The sequence below is a fragment of the Pteropus vampyrus genome, unplaced genomic scaffold, assembly GCF_000151845.1.
Source record: "Pteropus vampyrus isolate Shadow unplaced genomic scaffold, Pvam_2.0 Scaffold349, whole genome shotgun sequence".
NCBI lineage: Eukaryota > Metazoa > Chordata > Mammalia > Chiroptera > Pteropodidae > Pteropus > Pteropus vampyrus.
The window spans coordinates 1,664,836-1,681,948 of NW_011889130.1; the positions used below are offsets into that span (position 1 = coordinate 1,664,836).

The 17,113-nt window shown below is 49.5% G+C and overlaps 1 protein-coding gene across 8 annotated transcripts in view; it reads right to left on the minus strand.

Annotated features, from left to right (window-relative positions):
* The window catches only part of FGD3 (FYVE, RhoGEF and PH domain containing 3), a 38,464-nt gene extending 26,000 nt beyond the window's left edge, over nt 1-12,464 (minus strand). For 4 of the 8 annotated variants that reach the window (XM_023522588.1, XM_023522590.1, XM_023522583.1 and 1 more), the window contains exons 1-3: nt 3,329-3,537; nt 2,629-2,804; nt 1,281-1,832 (exon numbers count right to left, since the gene is read on the minus strand). In XM_023522588.1, the coding sequence (XP_023378356.1) occupies nt 1,281-1,769 (489 nt within the window). In that variant the 5' untranslated portion in view covers nt 1,770-1,832; nt 2,629-2,804; nt 3,329-3,537. Of the gene's footprint in view, nt 1-1,280; nt 1,833-2,628; nt 2,805-3,223; nt 3,302-3,328; nt 3,538-12,389 lie in introns of those variants that run through there. The other 4 variants (XM_023522585.1, XM_023522584.1, XM_023522586.1 and 1 more) reach the window with 4 other exon arrangements.
* Nucleotides 12,465-17,113: the final 4,649 nt, after the last annotated feature.

Sequence of the window (17,113 nt, forward strand, 5' to 3'; positions counted from 1 at the left end):
AAAGGACCTGCCTATAAGCATGGCTTTCGTATATGCAAACCAGCCCATCCAGAAACCACACCACAACCATCCCCTTTATATTTGCCCCTCCAATAGGTTGCCCAACTCCTTTGATGGGTGAAAAGGTTGGGGATACACCCAGGCCAAGCTGTGGTCAGCAGACCTGCTGGGTGGTGATGGCAAGTGGACACACAGAAACAGGTACCAGACATCCAGTGACAGCCCCTATGCCCAGAGCCTGCTAAATTATTCAAACTGGTCAATCCTAAATTTACTCAACTGCCTCACCTGTTCCTTCCCTCAGAAACCACAATAAAGTCTCTTGCTCTCAGTGCCCCAACTCTGCCTCTTGACTGACTCTGTGCTTCCCCATTTGGCTCCTATGGCATAGAATGACCCCTCCTCTTGCGAACTGTGAGTAACCAACTATCTTTCACTGGCCATCATTTCCTGGTCTGGTGGCCTCACCATATTCAAATAATATTAAACCTCCATTAAAACATGACCCAGCCTGTCCCCCAAGAAGTTGGCTCACAGCAGTACAAGCATGCAGTTGTGCTTTACCTCCAAGCCTGTCTCCCCCTGCTGCCTTATTAGCCAGCACCATCTCCACCAGGAGCCAGCAGGCCTGACTCATCAGATGCCACATGGCTTTTCTTGGAATTCAGTCACTTGCAGGTTATCCGTGCTGTTCTCCTCATGCAAGGTGGTCTCTCTAAGCCAGGGGTTATCTACTTTATTTTCATGTCCCTATGAGTCCTAGCACAGAGCACAGAGCCCACGATGCTAGAGGGATGCATAGGAGCTTTCTGTTCGAGCCAGCCCACCATACCTTGGACACAGCTGTTCCCAAGATGTCTGCTCAGGGCTCCATGCATGTGCATAGGTTCCCTTCCCACCTCTACCCCTCCCTGTGGGCAACTCTGGGATTTTCTCCTTTCAAAAACAGGTGACACTCTCTCTGCCTTTCTCATCAGGTTTCTTCAAGCATAGGTGAAGCTCTGGTGGCAGCACTTTTGCCACTAAGACTGATGGTCAGTCCACCCTGGGGGCCCCAGTGCCACTGTGCGGCCATGGAAACCAGACTCAGGAATGAGGTGTTGGGGAAGGGAGGGCTTGTGAGGTCCTCCCCAGGGACTGCCTGCCAACCTGTCGAAGGGGCCTCTCCAAGTGCGGTATCTGAGTGGGCTCCCAACTACTAGCAGCAGGTGTGGGCAATGCCACTGTAAACCTCAAACCCCTTGAGGAGTACCACCACTCCAGGGCAGGGGGCAGCCTACCTTGGCCAGGTCCACGTTGGCCCTCGGGCGGCTGTCCTTGGGCTCAGGCTCAGGCTCCTCGCTGCTGCCCTCACCCACATCACTGTCAGCCTCTTCCTGGGGAGCCTTGCTGTCTGGGGCCATCTCTGGGTGCAGCCTCAGGGCAGTGGGCCCTAGGCCTACCTCACCGCTCTCCTTGCAGGGGAAGGGCTCATTGGCCATGCTGCAGGATGGGCTGTCAATCCCACTGTCCCGGTTGGGAATCTTGGCACTGCAGCTCAGCTCCCCCATGGAGCCCAAGTCTGGGGGGCCATCCACCACAGCATCCAGGCCACTAGGTCTCCCAGGGGCAGGGTCTTCGCAATGGGTTCCAGGCCCAGTGGGCAGCTCTCGGAGCTTCCCTGGGTCTGTGCTGGGCAGCTCAAAGGAAGAGAAGCCAGGCCCAGCGTCTGGGTCCCCCAGTGTGGCAAAAGGGGCAAGGGCTGTTGAGGACCCTCCTTCTGACTCCATCCTCAAAGCTGAGCCCTCTGAGTTCTATGGGGGTGGCAGGGCTGGCCGGGTTACAGGGGATTCCTGTGGGGGAGAAATGAACATGGTCAATGCCAGCTGGGCCATGGACCAGCTCCCAAATGCAGCCCCCAGGTATAATTCCCCAGAGGAAGTCAACATGAAGGTGGTGAGCTGGGCCTCGTGTGAAGTGAACAAATGGCCAGCTTCATCTGGTTCTCTCTAGACAAGTTTTTGGGCAATGGCAAATGGAAAGCATTGTATTTTAAAACAAAAAGATGGAAGAGAGAGGGAAGGAAAGAGAAAGGGAGAGAGCGAGGAAAGAAGGAAGGAAGGGAAGGAGGAAGGGAGAGAGAAAGGGAGGAATCCTGTAGTATGAAGCTACCTGTTGTTCAATGAATTCAAAATATGTGCGCAAAATACTAGCAAGAAGCATCATGAACACAGTGGATCAAGTCTATAATATGCTTTGACATCCACAATTCTTTATGCTATGATGTGGCCCTGGGGTGAGGCAGGATTCCCATCAAGATGCCTCCTCACTCTCACTGCCAGGCGACCAGGCACCTTCTAGAGACCTTAAAGCTGGTCAGGCCTCAAATTCTCCTCCCCACATGCACTGGAGCTTGGGCTCTCACAACATGCCTGTCCTGGACACTCTCTCTGAGGAGAGGCAAGTTCATGTGTCATTCTAGATGCACAGAAAATGTACAAGACATCAGCTGAGGAGAGTCAAGGATGGGACTGGACCAAGTTGAGGTTGACATTCCTTGAAATCTTCCTCTTAAACCTGCAATGGAGCTGCAGAGGAGGACAGAACCAGGAGCGACAGTCACTTATCCCTAAGGGATAGGCCATTTACCTGGTACCCACAGACATCCTTCTGAGGTCACTGAAGTGGGCAGGCAAGTGCCTGGCTCCCTGCTGGCCAAGTTCCAGGGGTCTAAACTGGCCGTCCAAGGCCACTCTCAGGGCTGAGGGAATTCACTGAAAATCTTTCTTGCTCAGCAGGTTTGAAGCATAGCAGTTCAGGAGGTTCTAAAACAACATGAAAGGAGAATAAAAACCACCTTTCCACTGGTACTTGGAGCAGAAACGGTGACAGGCCCAGTTCTAAATGGAGAAGGTGGAAGAGCAGCATGGCGGACCCTGGGCAGGTCACAGAGGCTTGCAGGGTGGAGGGTGGATGGAGCTCGCTGCTTCCCCAGTCCCCAGCACAGCGGCCCCTGAGGCAATGCTCCGTGGTATGGGGCAGCTCCTAGGGCCCAGATTGAAACTCTGGGGCCAGAACTAAATCTGTCCCTGGCCACATGGTGCCCACACCAGGGAGGCAGCGTCCCCTTGAGTATGCAGAGCCCATCTAGTGCAAGGAGAGCCGGCGGGCACCACCACGCACCTCCCAGCCCACACCCTGAACACCTTACTGACACCCTCCCAGACATACTCCCTGCATTCACACTCTCACTCAGCTAGGCTGCTAGTAGCTTCTTCACACATTCTACTCTTCATTCGTTAAACAGAATAAAGAATCATCAGTGGAGACGCAGATCTCATATACGCACAATCAAGGTATCCCAGAGCCTGCTGCTCACTCGCTCACATGGCAAAAATGCCTTCGAGCAGAGTGCAGTGGGAAGTGAAGCATGAGCCCAGGCATCCAAGCACCAACTCAAGCCCCTACCACAGCCTCTTTGCCTTCTCCTGTGGCCAAACTACTTCTGAGCAGACCTTCCTTTAAGCAACACCAATATCGGTGCTAGGTGTGCATTTATCACACTGCCACTGCCACATTCCTAACAAGCTTAATAGGGAGAAATACTAAGATTTCTAAATATAAAATACATGGTTTGCCACATTCTTCTCATAGCACAGGAGATAAACTCGAGTTTCCAGAAATCAGACATGACACAATAGTAAAAATATGCCAGATGGAATGTGGGCCACACGCTTAGCCTCAGTGTATCCAAATGCAGTTGGTTGACACCAGAGAAGCCTGCTAAAATCCCACCTCAGGGTCTCCTGCTTCTGGTCAAGGGGCAATAACAAAAACTGGAGTTAGTCTCTTGCCTGAAACAACCAAAACCTGGACAAAACATATGAAACAATAGCTTGAGAGATACCCTATACCAGGCAGCAAAGCACTGTGTTTCTGAGAGGTGGTAACTGGTGCAGCATACCCTCTGCTGACCCAGCTTCCTGCCCAGGGAAGGGGACCCTAGGTAGACCCCTGAGCGCAGAGTCCAGGAACACCAAGGCAGCTGGAGGTCATAGAACAGAGCACTGGGGAGGAAAGTGAGGTACACAGAGAGAGGAGAGTTGAAGAGGGGCCTCACATATGGCTCAACACAGGTGTGTGGAAACCACGAGGCTGGAGTAAGAACTTCCTTCGGGGGTAGAGGGAACATCACCTGGAGGCAACATCATCTGGCACTCACACAGGGAAGGGCATATGTCCATCCCCACCAGCCAGACTGGAAACTTCAAGATCCATAGGGCATTAGAGAACTTGGAAGGGTTTTGCCTCAGTGTGGGGAACAATTATTTCCACAATGAGCTCTGCTTGGGTCCTACCTAACAGATATTGATAAATTTTAACAAAGCCCATTTGTTTACAAGCAACTTAACTATATACCTGAATCACACTCAAGAACAATTATAGGCACACAGACATATCCAGTGCCTAGCAAAGTGAGATTTACAGTGTCTGGCATGCAACTAAAAATTACCAGGCACAAAGAGCAGGAATACACAACCCACAGTGAGGAGGAAAATCAACGAGGTGAAACTGACCCATGGTTGGCACCAAGGTTGGAGTCAGCAGACGAGGTCATCAAGGTAGCTGCAGCCCCTGCGTTCCATCATGTTTAAAAGGTCAGCAGAGACGTGGAGTATATAAAAAGATGCACATCTAACTTCTGTTACCCACCAAGTGTGAGATCAACACTCACTGGAAAGGATCGATGGCAGATCAAACATTGTAGAAGAAAAATGATTAAATTTAGAGGGACAAATAACAGCTATCCAAAATGAGAGAGAGAAAAAGAGAGGGAGAGAGAGAGAAGGAATATTAGTGAGATGTAGGGAAACATCAAGCAGCATAATACATGTGAAGTCTCAAAAGAGGGGTGAGTAGGAAAAATATTTGAGGAAATAATAACCAAATTTTTCCATATTTGATGGAAATTATAAATCCACAGATCTAAGAGGTTCAGTGAACACCAAGCATAAGTAATGTTTGTATTTAAACATTTTCCACAGAGAAAACTCTAAGCTTAGATGGCTTCATTGGTTAATTCTATCAAATATTTAAGGAAAAAATGATGCCAATTCTACACAAACCTTTTCAGAACATTCATGAAAAAAAGGATGCTTTCCAACAACTGGATCAATCTAGAAATAATGATGTCGATACCAAAGGGAAGGTACCTACTTGCTTATCCATTTACATAGGATTTTAGGAAATATACACTAATCTGTGGTGTCAGAAAGCAAACCAGTTGCCTGGAAGGGGGGGTGGGTATGGCGAGGTGTGGGGCTTACAACAGAAAACAGAAAGCTTTCGAGGGGTGACAGAGGTGCTCATCATCTTGGCTGTGGTGATAGTTTCACAGGTATATACATATGTCAAAACATCAAATTATGCACTTTAAAAATTGTGTGTCAATTATATCTCATAGAAGGCGACATCTCTGAATTGTACAAACTTGGTGAGTTGCTGACATTCCCCAGTGTCATTTTTCTTATTACAGAAAGGACAGTGAATCACACAGAGGATGGTGGTGAGGCTCGTGGCATGCCCACAGCCTAGGGAGGCTCTAGAAGCGCCAGTGCCCACCCAGACGGTCCCGTCCAGAGGAGAGGGGTGTACCTTTTCACTGGAGGCCCTTGAGCTATGACAATTTTATTTTCCAAGGGCTTTTGTGCAAGGGAAGCCAAAAATGCTTGGCCAGACTGGAGATCCCACGGCTCAGGGAGCAGAGCACAGGGCTGGAAGAGGTCCTGCATGGGAAATAGCTGAGACAACCCCCGATCTGATTCGAGAAGCTGAGGGATGCAGCCCACACCCTCACTCAGCTCAGCTTTGGTCTCCCAGCTGCCTTTCCCAGGCCAAGGTAAGCACCAGAGCAGGCCAGGTCAGTTCCAGCCTCCCCTCCATGTGCCCACATGGCCTCAACTCACTGCTGAGAGGAGAGGAGGGAGGCTTTAGGGAGGGGACACACATGTGCACATATGCCCACACATATACACATGCCTCCACAACGCACACCTATGCACACATACACATATACATTTAAACACACACACACACACACACACACACACACACACACACACACACCATGTTCCAGAAGGCATGCTGAGCAATTTCATACAATTGCTCAGTCACAGGCACTGAAGTAAGTGATGTTCATGTTTCAAACAAGGACATCGAGGCTGATCCTGGCCACGCTGGCCTAGAGGGAAACAGACCCTAGGACCTAGGCCTTCCAGACATGCCTCTCTGAAACCCTGGACTAGGCTCTGGGCTCATTATGACACTACAGGAGCTGGGAAAATGTCACCACACGTGGGTGCCGGTTTTCTCTACCTGGCTACTTGCTTTCCCTTTAGAAGCCCTGAGCTGCCTGAACTGGGTGAGGCAGACAACTGCATACCCCAGGTGAGCCCAGCCCAGGTGAGCTTTGCCTGCTGCAGGACCTAGCCAGGGCCCAGGTCCCCCAACATCTGAGGCTGCAATCACCCAGTATCAGAGGCCTGACACTGGGACTGGGGGAGGTACAAGGGCTGCAGAAGTATGGAGAAATTAAATTTGTCCCACTCTCCAGGGCATCATGGACCATTTAAGTAGCTCCATATGCAGCAGCCAGTGGACAGGGCAACACGAATCCCGTGGTCTCTGCCTGGAGCCCCTGCACTGCTCGGTGGGATGATCCCAAAGACTGGCCATAAGACTGCCCACCACCCAGCTTCAGCTGCCTCCAGACATCTCTGCAAGTACAGCACGGGAGCCCCAGCTAAAACCACCACCACACCCATCTCACTTGCTGCCTGTCATCTGGCACCCTGGAAGTCCTGAGCAGGCAGGGACCTCCCTGTCTGGCCACCGATGTGGCCCAGTGGCCCTGGCACATGAAACCCAAGCTGACAGCCCCCAGTAGCCACCAGAGGTATGACCCTGAGAGAAGAAGCCTTTGGAAATGTTTCAGCCCTGTTTGGCAACAGCCCCAGAGAGGCCTTGAGTAAGAGACGCTCAGCTGCACCCTGCCAGGCCCCAGAATCGTGAGACACGACAATGCTCAGTGGAGTTGCTCTTTACTCCACCAAGTTTGGGTGGTTGGCTACATACAGGAGTTAATTAAACAATATTTTAGTGCCACAGGGGAATACCAGGAACCCCTGTGTGGCACACGCCTGTAAACAGGTCACAGACTGGGAGACGAGCCTGCAGAAACTGAGAGGCTATATCAGCAGTAAGAAAGACCCAACTGCTGGCCGTGCCAGATGGAATGACCAGTGGCCAGTCAGCAAGGCTGCCCTTTGATCCAGAGGTGCCTTCCCTCCAGGATCTTGAAGCACAATACTTGCCTTGGGACCTCAGCCTGGAAAGTGCTCTGGTTGTAGCTGGCATGGCCTGGGGTGTCCATCCTATGTGCTGAGAACACGGAGATAGACACAGATGCCATGAGGTGCCACATGCTTCAGAAATCGGTGGAGGTCAGTGGGAACTCGGGGCAGGAGGGGGCACCAGGGCAAGCTGAGAGGGGAGGAAAGGAGATGAATCAACACGGTACTATCCCTGCTTGCTGGAACACCCTGATCAGACACTTCCCAAACAGCTCACACTATCACATTCAAAAGTCACCGTTACTTTTAAAACTGCATCAGTGATGCATCCTTTTTCGAAAACAGAAATTACGGATAAATAAAAAGGAAGTAAAAGTTACTCGTCGCCCTAGCACTGGTATGCCTGTGAGTGGACAAATGCCTGCAGGATGAACAGCTCGGTGGGGGTCCTAATGCTTCTAGGTGTGCTGTAGCTTTTCTTAGAGAAGCTGCATTTGTTTCAACACTGAATTCCAACATGAATTCATTGTATCCTCAAAAAGGCATTTCTCTCAGACCAATTCAAAGAAGAGACTCAAAGCAGCATTATTAACAGTAGCCAAGAGGTGGAAGCATCCCAAAGGCTCATCCACAAAAAATGAATAAACAAGGTGTGATGTATCTACAAAATGGAATATTATTCAGCCTTAAGAAGGAAAGAAATTCAGACGCATGCTACACTTGAAGACATTATGCTCAGTGAAATAATTCAGTCACAGAAGGACAAATATTTCATGATTCTATTTATATGAAGTCCCTAGAGTAGTCAAATCATAGAGACAGAAAGTAGAAGGGTGGCTGCCGGGACTGGGCAGGGAGGGGAGTTACTGCTTAATGGGGACAGAGTTTCTGTTTGGGAAAATGAGAAAGTTCTGATGATTGGTGGTGGTGATGGCTGCACAACAAAGCGTATAAATTTAATGCCATCGAACTGGACATTTAAAAGTGGTTTAGACAGTAAATTTTGTTACGTGTATTTATTTTACCACAATTTTAAAAAGCTTAAAAAAAAAAAGAATGCATGTCAGGAAGGTTTTCATCAGAAGTTCTGTGAATTAGCACCAAGTTGACAGTGACTCAAAAGCATCTAAAACTTACTCCCTGCCCTGCACCCCTGTTGCCCTGGCCCTCAACCCCTGGCCTCTCCTCCACACGCCCACCCAGGAGCTCCATGGCCCTGGCTCAAATCCAGCACTGCCTGTAAACCTCTCGACTCACTGCTAATGCCCTGCACTGCCTGCCTTGCTCGTCAAGAAATAGGCCCTAGTGAGGCCATGCACAGACTAGGGGACTACCCACAGACCCGAAGGAGTCCAAGCATAAACCTAGGGGTGTGTGGACTATGGCCCATGCTCCATATGGCTCTGGCCTCGACCTCCAGCCAGTGCCTTGAGGTTCCCCATCTTGGGGTGGTGCGGGGAAGGCTCAGGGATAGCTCAGGGGTCAGCGCAGAGCCTGGGTATCATTATTAAGGCTCAAAAAATGATTGTGAGAAAAATATAGGATGATTTCTTGGTTGATTGCATTCCTGAGACTGTGGGCGCCTCACCAGGTGGCACTCTGGGAGGAAGAGGGGAGGCCTGGAGACCCTTCCCACCCCAGAGGGTTAGCCAACTCCAGCCAGGCAGAGGCCTGGACTCCTCCCTGCTCTGGCCCTAGGGTGTCCCCATGGGTCCCTTGGGGCACAACAGCCACCTCAGACTGTACACTGCACAACGAATTGCAGGGACTCCTTTATGGTCTGGGGAGGCAGCAGTGCGGTGGTCCAAAGCTATACATCCAACTGATTGATTTCTAACATTTACTGGCTGGGCAGCCAAACAAGCTCAACCTCTCCAAGTCTGTTTGCTTGTCTGTAAAATGGACATAATACTCCTATGAAGGTTCCTAAAGCCAGAGGCAGTGCGTAGCACTGCACCCCCTACAAGTCACTTCCTATGTACAGACAAACATGGCTATTAATGTTGCCTAAAGCTGCCGGTCCCCTGCTCCAGCAGGACTCACAGTAATGATAACTTGTGCCGAAAGATGGATCAGCAGAAGTTCATGGATGGCAAAGCCAGGCAGGGCTGTGTATGCCTGGGAAACTGAGCACCACACTATTTCTACTTAATTTTTTATTTATGTATTTACTTAATATTTTTCTTATACTTTCTGTTTTTACTTTTAGTTTTAAATTTTTCTATAGTTATTTTGTTTCTATTTTCTATTTTGGTTCTGTTTTTATTTTACTTTCCATTGCCATACATATAAAAGGCAACAGTAAAAATCACAACTTTTAAAATAGAAAACAAATCCTTCCCTGTCCAGGTAGCTAGATGTGTAACAAAGAAAGCCGGATTTCAGGGTGGGTAGTGCAAAATTCCTGGAGTTTTGATGTATATTTGAAATTTTTTATAATAAAGTTTTGGGGAAAAAGTTTACCCCTGCAGCACCCAATACTCCCAGGCCCACGCTTCACATGGTAGAGGAGGGAGGCTCTTCATTCCAGGCTTTCTACAAGTTCAGGCCGACCTCCCCTGTTGGTCATCCTATCTTGCTACATGATTCTGCCTACTTTTGATTATGTTGGATATTTTTTATTTAAAAAAGTAATGAAACAGATAAGAACCTTCCAATAGCTTCAATCTACACTGAAATCCTTAACAGATGTTCTGCCACTTGCTCCACACCTTTGCAAGCTTAGGCTTCTCTAGGAACCATCTCAGGGAACAGCCTGTCCCAGCTACCTGTGTTCTCTCTGCTCCCCAGGGTGATAACACCTTCCTGCTCTATTCCCTACCAGCATGTTGGCCACACAGGTGGAAACCTCACCTCCTTCACATGGACCCACCTGGCAAACAGGACCCAGTAAGCATTTTGGTGAATAAATGAATGGATGAATTGAATCGACATGTCAAATAACCTTTATTTCTCTTCTAATATGTATTTTTACATAAACATACACGTATTCTGGCTGAGTCCAAATTTTGAAAATACGAAATCCAAGTGGAGATTACAGAAGGTCAAACCCCACCTTCTATAGTCCATCACTAGGTCTGGCTCCCCTGAGACTTCTCATTAATTGCACCATCAGCCTGCCATGTTATTACAGTGAAAGGGAGGCCCAGAGGGTGATTCACCCTCCCAAAGCCACATGCCTGCACCAGCAAGAGCTCCATGTCTGGGGCACTGAAGGGCTCCACGTGGGCCTCTAAGTTCTTAGAGTTGACTTGTAAGGTTAATTACCATTGACCTTGCTGGAGACCTCAGTGATCAGTCATCATCACCACACATGGGGGCTCAGACAAAGACAACAACATTAAAGACAGAGGGAATAGTGTTCCAGACAGAAGGAACAGTGTCCCAGACAGAGGGTACAGTTTTCCTAACAGAGGGAAGGTTACAGAGGCAAAAGAGTGAGCCAGGCCAGCTGAAGAGCTGGCAGAGTGCTCAGGTGGGAGAGCCCAGAGGAAGGAGGTGGGACCTAAGGGTTGGAATCAGGATGGATCTTACAGTCATGGGCAGACAGGGGGCCATACAGGCGAATGACATTCCATTCAAGTCCGTGTTTGACATCTGTCCTACAGTCAGTACTGCCACAAAGTTGCATTTTGACTCCCATTCTCACCCTCTTTACAACAGAGCCACAGTTTCCTCATCTGTCAGTGGGAGTCATTAGAGCATACCTCGGGCAGGCAGAGAGAATGCAGCGAGGCAGGTCCGTTAGCCACTGGACCAATGACTCCTCCGTGGTCACTGTTCTGAGTCCAGGGTCACTCTTAATCTGAGCTCTCAAGGAATTCAAGGCAGCAAAGCTCCACCAGTCCTCTGGGGCCTCACTGAGCACCAAATCTCATCTCTGATCTCAAAAGATCAATTGCAGCCCAGGCCTCTGCAAGTGCAGGACACATAGACCTGTCCAGCTTCAGAGGCCACTGCATATCAGGAGGAGTTGGTCTTTGTGTGGAGATAGACATCAACCCTGAGGAGCGGAACTGGGGCCTTGGGCCTCCTGCAACCACCCAGCTGGGGACAAACCACTTCCTCCCTCTGTACCCGGCCCCACCCAGCCCCAGCAAGCTGTCAGGCTCCGGAAGTTTGGGTTTGGGCCTAGCCAGACAGCCTGTAGGCGCTGGTCTGGGGCAAAAAATAAGGTACTGTGTACCTCAGTGTCCTCTCTTGCAAGAATGGCCAAGTGAGTGATCCTGGGTGCTATCAGGGACCATGCCCTGAGCACAGCATGCCCTGAGCACGGCACTGCACTCATGTCAGAAGCCTGGCACCACTCAGGCCCCACTTCTCAGACAGGTGTGCAAGGCAGTCAGAGCGGCTGCCCATAGTCAGGAAGTTGGGACAGGGGCTGCACACCTGGTCAACCCCTCACGTTATTCATGCACATTGTGGGGTCCCAAGGAGGTCCTGGTGGGCTTGGCCCTCTTTCCTAGTAATGCTCCCATAGACAGGCCCTAACTGTGACTATGTAAACTGTAAATTACAGAGGAACCTTCTGGAGCCACATTATGTGGGAAGGCCTAGCCCCCTTTGGACTGTGTCTGGAACCATCCACCCCTCTTTGGCCCAGGTAAGGAAGACTCACATGGCCCTGAGCCAGGGCGGCAGGGATGGGGCCAGGCTGTGGGCAGGTATACGGGCCAGGCTGAGGTGGGGATCACCCTGAACCAGTCGGCCACTGGGACCTTGGCCCCGCTAGTCTCAGCTTCATCTTTGCTACAGACTGAGCTGCCCAGATGACATCTGACACTGTCTTAGCACTCAGTGTTTTCAAAGGATTCGCACACTTGCCATTTTGTGATGCCCACAATAACCTGACTTTTAACAAACAATGTCAGAGACACCACAGGAAGACAAAGGTACACAAATAAAACACCACACAGTGCCACCAAGGCAGCTTCCTGCCTTGAAGACATCTGTCCCCAACAGCTCCTGCTCTGAATGTCCCCTGACCCCAAAAGTGCCCCTTATAGGACCAGCTCGGGCTCTCCAGGTTGCCAAGACTCTGGAGCCACCACCACTTACCTGTCTTTTCAGACGCTCACACTTCTCTCCGGGGCTGACTTCAGGAAGCAGCAGAACACACTTCCTTTTGCTAGTTTTTGCAACATGGGTCACCAAATGACATGCATGTGCATTTCCGCTTTGTCACACGCCCTAGCTCGCTGGTGCTCCAGCTGCCTCATTTGTGAAAATACAGCCCAAATTGGCTGGAATGCCATCTAAGACCCAGGCCATAGGGGCTAACTTCAGCCTGTGGCAGCTTAAAGTTTAACAAGCTGCTCCAGTGCTCCTGAGTGGCTCTGGGCTGGAAGCTGCAATCACTCCACTGCTATCTGGGTGGGCTTTTCTTAGCAAATCTGTGGGTACTCACTGCCTGGACCCTCAGAGAGGGGCATCCAGTGGACTTGAGTGGTGGGGCCAGCCACAAACCACATAGGCAGCAGCTGCACAGGCTGAGATAAACCATGAGTCTTCTGCCTGAGTTCTCTTGGGCAGAACAGTGAAAATGGCCATAGGCGGTTGGAAAATTGAGAGGCCCCACTGAAAAATGGGTTACTTCAAGGGGTTCCCGGGATAAAGCCAGCCCCCTGGGGAAACCTGCCCTGTGAGGGTTACTCTAGCCAGGTCCCCCCTGTAGCACCCATGGGGAGGACTCTGTGACTTTTAGAGAGAGAGCAAACACAGAGACACAGGGGTCCTACAGGTTTAGACCACAAATTCTGACCAAATTTAAATGATGGGTTCTTCATCCAACCATACAGGCTTTTTTTCAAAACAAAAACAATTTCCTGGGCCTTGATTTCCTTTTTGTCACAAAGGGGTCACCATAGAAAGCTTCTTAGGGATAGCACCTAACACACAGGAATTGCTGAGAATGTGACAAATGAAATTCACAAAAGGGCGAGTTCGTGAGTCAATTTCTCCAACCCTCTCTGACCTCCTCGCCTATCTCGTGAGTGCACAGCCCTGTTTCTCCATGTGTTCTCAAGTGAGGCCTCCATCATATGGAGGGGGTACTTGCTCCTCCCCTCAGTTTCTCCAAATATTTACCAGTTGTTTGCAGGGGGCAGGCTGGGAGATGCTACGTAGTATCATCTCCAGATATTCTTCCTTTCAATCCCAGATTTGAAAGATTCTACAACCAAGGCACCGATGAGTATTCATTCACCTCCATGACAAAGAGCCACTGTGTGATGCACCCTGGCTATGCTGTGGCCCTGATCTAGGCCCAGCTCATACAGGTGTGTCTCCCTCCAGGAATCTGCAGACAAGTCCGTCTTAGCCCCAGCAGCTGCTACCCATCGCTGGGGACTCAGAGCCATCCTGCCCAGCAGGTGACAGAGGACGGGTGGCTGGTGTCTCAGAGGCACCTGAGTTCACATCTTGGCTCACAAGCTGTAAACTTTGCACCTCGTTGAGCCTATCAGAGACCCAGTTCTCACTCCATAAAATGGAGAGATTACAGGACTCATAGTTGGAGTTTGTGTGAGGAATGACGGCCTGGCCCGTGGCAAGTGGATCATCCAGATGTTTCCAGCTCAGACAGGGAAAGACAGTGTTTGCCACCATCCCCCAGCACAGCCCTTTCCACACTGACATCCCTGAGCCAGGAGACTGGCAGCAGGACCCCATTAGGGCCCAGGGACCCAGACCCAGGTCTCCGCTGTACAGAAATGGCCTAAGAAGGCAGAGATGAATACTGGTAGCATGGGGCAGACCAGGTACTATGACCCGAAAGGTGATGGGTCTTAGCAGGTGACAGACAAAAGGTGAAGTGGAGTGGGAGGCATGGCTGGAAAGCAGAACTGAAGTCAAGAGTCCTCTCATTCCAAGAGGGGTATCTCCAACAGGGAGAAAACATGCTTGTGACAGCCAGTTCCCAAGATGGCCCAGTGACAGTTACCTCCTAGCGATCCTGCATGTGTGCAGCCATGTTCACCTTGACTGACCTAGTAACATAGCAAATAGGACAGTACAGAAATGATAGGTGATTCTGAGGCCAAGTCATGCACCACATTGCAGCTTCTGCCTTTCTCTCCTGGGTCACTTGCTCTGGGGAGCCAGCCATCATGTCATGAGGATGCCCAAGCAGCACACTGTGTGGGGAGGAGTGAGGCCCCCATCCAGCAGCCGGCACCAGCTTGCCATGAGGGAGTGAATCACATGGAAGTGGATCCTCGACCTTGGTCAAGCCTTCGGATCAGACCACAGGCATGGTCGACATCTGATTGAAACCTCAAGAGACACCCCAAGCCAGAGCCAAATTTCTGCACCCCAATTCCTGACCTACCAAAACTAACAGAGTTGGTAAATGTTTATTGTCATTTTAAGCCACTAAGTTTTGGGTAATTTGGTATGCAGTGATAGATAGGCGATATAATATGGTCATTGGAAAAAAGGACAAGATGTGACTCAAGGTTGGGGGCATTGGCCCACAGTGGAGAGGTGTCCATAGGAAATTAATGGCATATATTCCTACTTTTCTGTCCAATTACTTCATCAATGACTCAATGGTCCAAACTGGGTCATCAACTCTGAAAGTTTCCCAGGTGACAATGGTGAAGATCCATTTGTGCTCTTCACTCATGATTGCCCTGAATTGCTTCACAAGTCAGAGACTCTTCAAGGGAAGACTGTGTACCCCTCTCCCATCATTCCCCTGCCCATCCTCATAGAGGGGGGCTGCTTGCTCCTCCCCCAGGCAGCTTGCTGTACAGGAGGCAGCTCTGATGGGGAGGGGTCTCCCCAGGAATAGCTGGTAATGACCTGGGGCAGCTGATGCTTGGCTTTCAGGGTTCCTCTGCCTTCTGCACATCAGGAGAATTGTGTGGAACCAAAAGCTGGAAGAATGGGTGAGCAGAGTCCTTCTACCAGGGGAAATGTCCACTTACTTCACTTAGGAGTGACCCAGAGGGAGAGGGCCCTAGGCTAGACAAGAAAAACCAATCTGGGCTAGGCTGAGCAGGGCAGAGCCCACATCTTAGGGGGAGGCAACTGTCAGTTCAGCCTCATAGAGGAGGGCAGGGGGCCCTCCATCAGGATAAGGGACAGGCCAGTGAGGAACCAAGAAGGTCTGCACAAAGGGTGGTAGAAAGAGTGACCAAAGAAGCCACAGGGGTGTGTAAAGTTCAAGATGTGTACAGTCTCCCTATAGTCTGTACATTTGTTTCCTGCCCAACCCTCAACTCCCTGTTTCATCATTCACTCTGAGAGTGGGTACAGCACTGTCCTGTGCCTGCTCAGGGGACACAGAAAGTGTCATGACAACAGATGCTGAGTAATTGCTCACTGCATGCCATACTTCACATTAGCCCTTCTGGTGTTATTCAGTCTAATCCTTACAATAAATCCATTAATTTGGCATATTATCCCCATTACAGATGAAGGATGGAGGCTCAGACAGGTGAAGTTAACCTTCCAAACCTCACAACTACTGAGTGAGAAAGTTAGGGCAGATCTGAGACTAAACTGAGCTCTGAAGGTTTCAGGCTGCTCAGAGCCTGGAGAATAGAGATCTGCAAATAGGCCACCCAGCCACAGCACCAAGACTGCAGATAAGGAAGGATGGGTGCATGTGTGTGCCGGGGGCATGTGTGTGCCAGGTACAGATACAAACATGGCAGAGATGCCATTATAAATCAGTGAGGAAAGGATGTCCACTCAATGAATATGGAAAGGGATACAAATAGTATCACTATCTCTCACCATTCACAAAAATAAATTCCAAGTAAATTTAAGACCAAACATGAGAAGCAAGAAAACCTGAAAACTTTTAGAACAAAATATATGGAAATGTCCTTATGACTTCAGGTAACAGAACTTTTAAAGCATAAACCATAAAGGAAAAGAATTAATGAAAATTTAGAATGTCTACACAGCAAAAAATTTTAAACAAAGAGAAAAGACCAGCAATGGTCTGGGGGTTCTTTCTGCAGTGGCTCCAGCCATACCTGGATGGTGCCGCATTTACAAATTCTCAGGGTCATGAGACAGCCCAACATTTAAAGAGCTCTGTGTAGCTGATCTTGGACAGATTATGAGGGGAAGTAAAAATAGAGAGTCTCAAAGAGGCCAGGGGCCAGGTCCTAAGGCCTCCTGGGCACATGTTATCCAGTGTGTCTTTAGGTAGTTTTGGTTTTTTAAGGTGAAATGTTACACAAGGCACAAAAAATGTCAAAGTTTCAAAGTGGCATGTGGTATGAAGCGAGTCTTCCCACTGTCTCTCTGTCCCCACTCCATGCAGGCCTCTCTCAAACCCTCAGAGAGTCCCGATTCAGCCCCCCTGCTATCTGGCCCCCTGGAGGCTTTGTGCAGCAGAGATGAGACTGTCCAAGTCACTGCCTACACTGGCCAACGTCTGCTATCCCTTCCAGGTATATATCTGAGCTTGCAGTCAGGGATATGCTCAAAACCAAAACGTTCCTATTGAAATACCATTTGGCTGGGGTGGCTAGATTTAGCAAATAAAAACACAAGACGCCCTATTAAATTAAATTTTTGATAAATGACGAATATTTTTTTTAGTAAAAGTATACCCCATGCCATATTTGGCACATTCTTAAAAAAATTGTTAAAAAATTGTTTATTGTTCATTGTTCATCTGAAATTCTAATTTAATTAGGCATCTTGTATTCTATTTAGCAATTCTAATTTCATGCTAATAACCCAGGATTAGCTAGCCTACATGAGCTCAATAGCCAGTTTATGGCAGCCACACCCAATCAGATACACTGTCTCCCCACCCC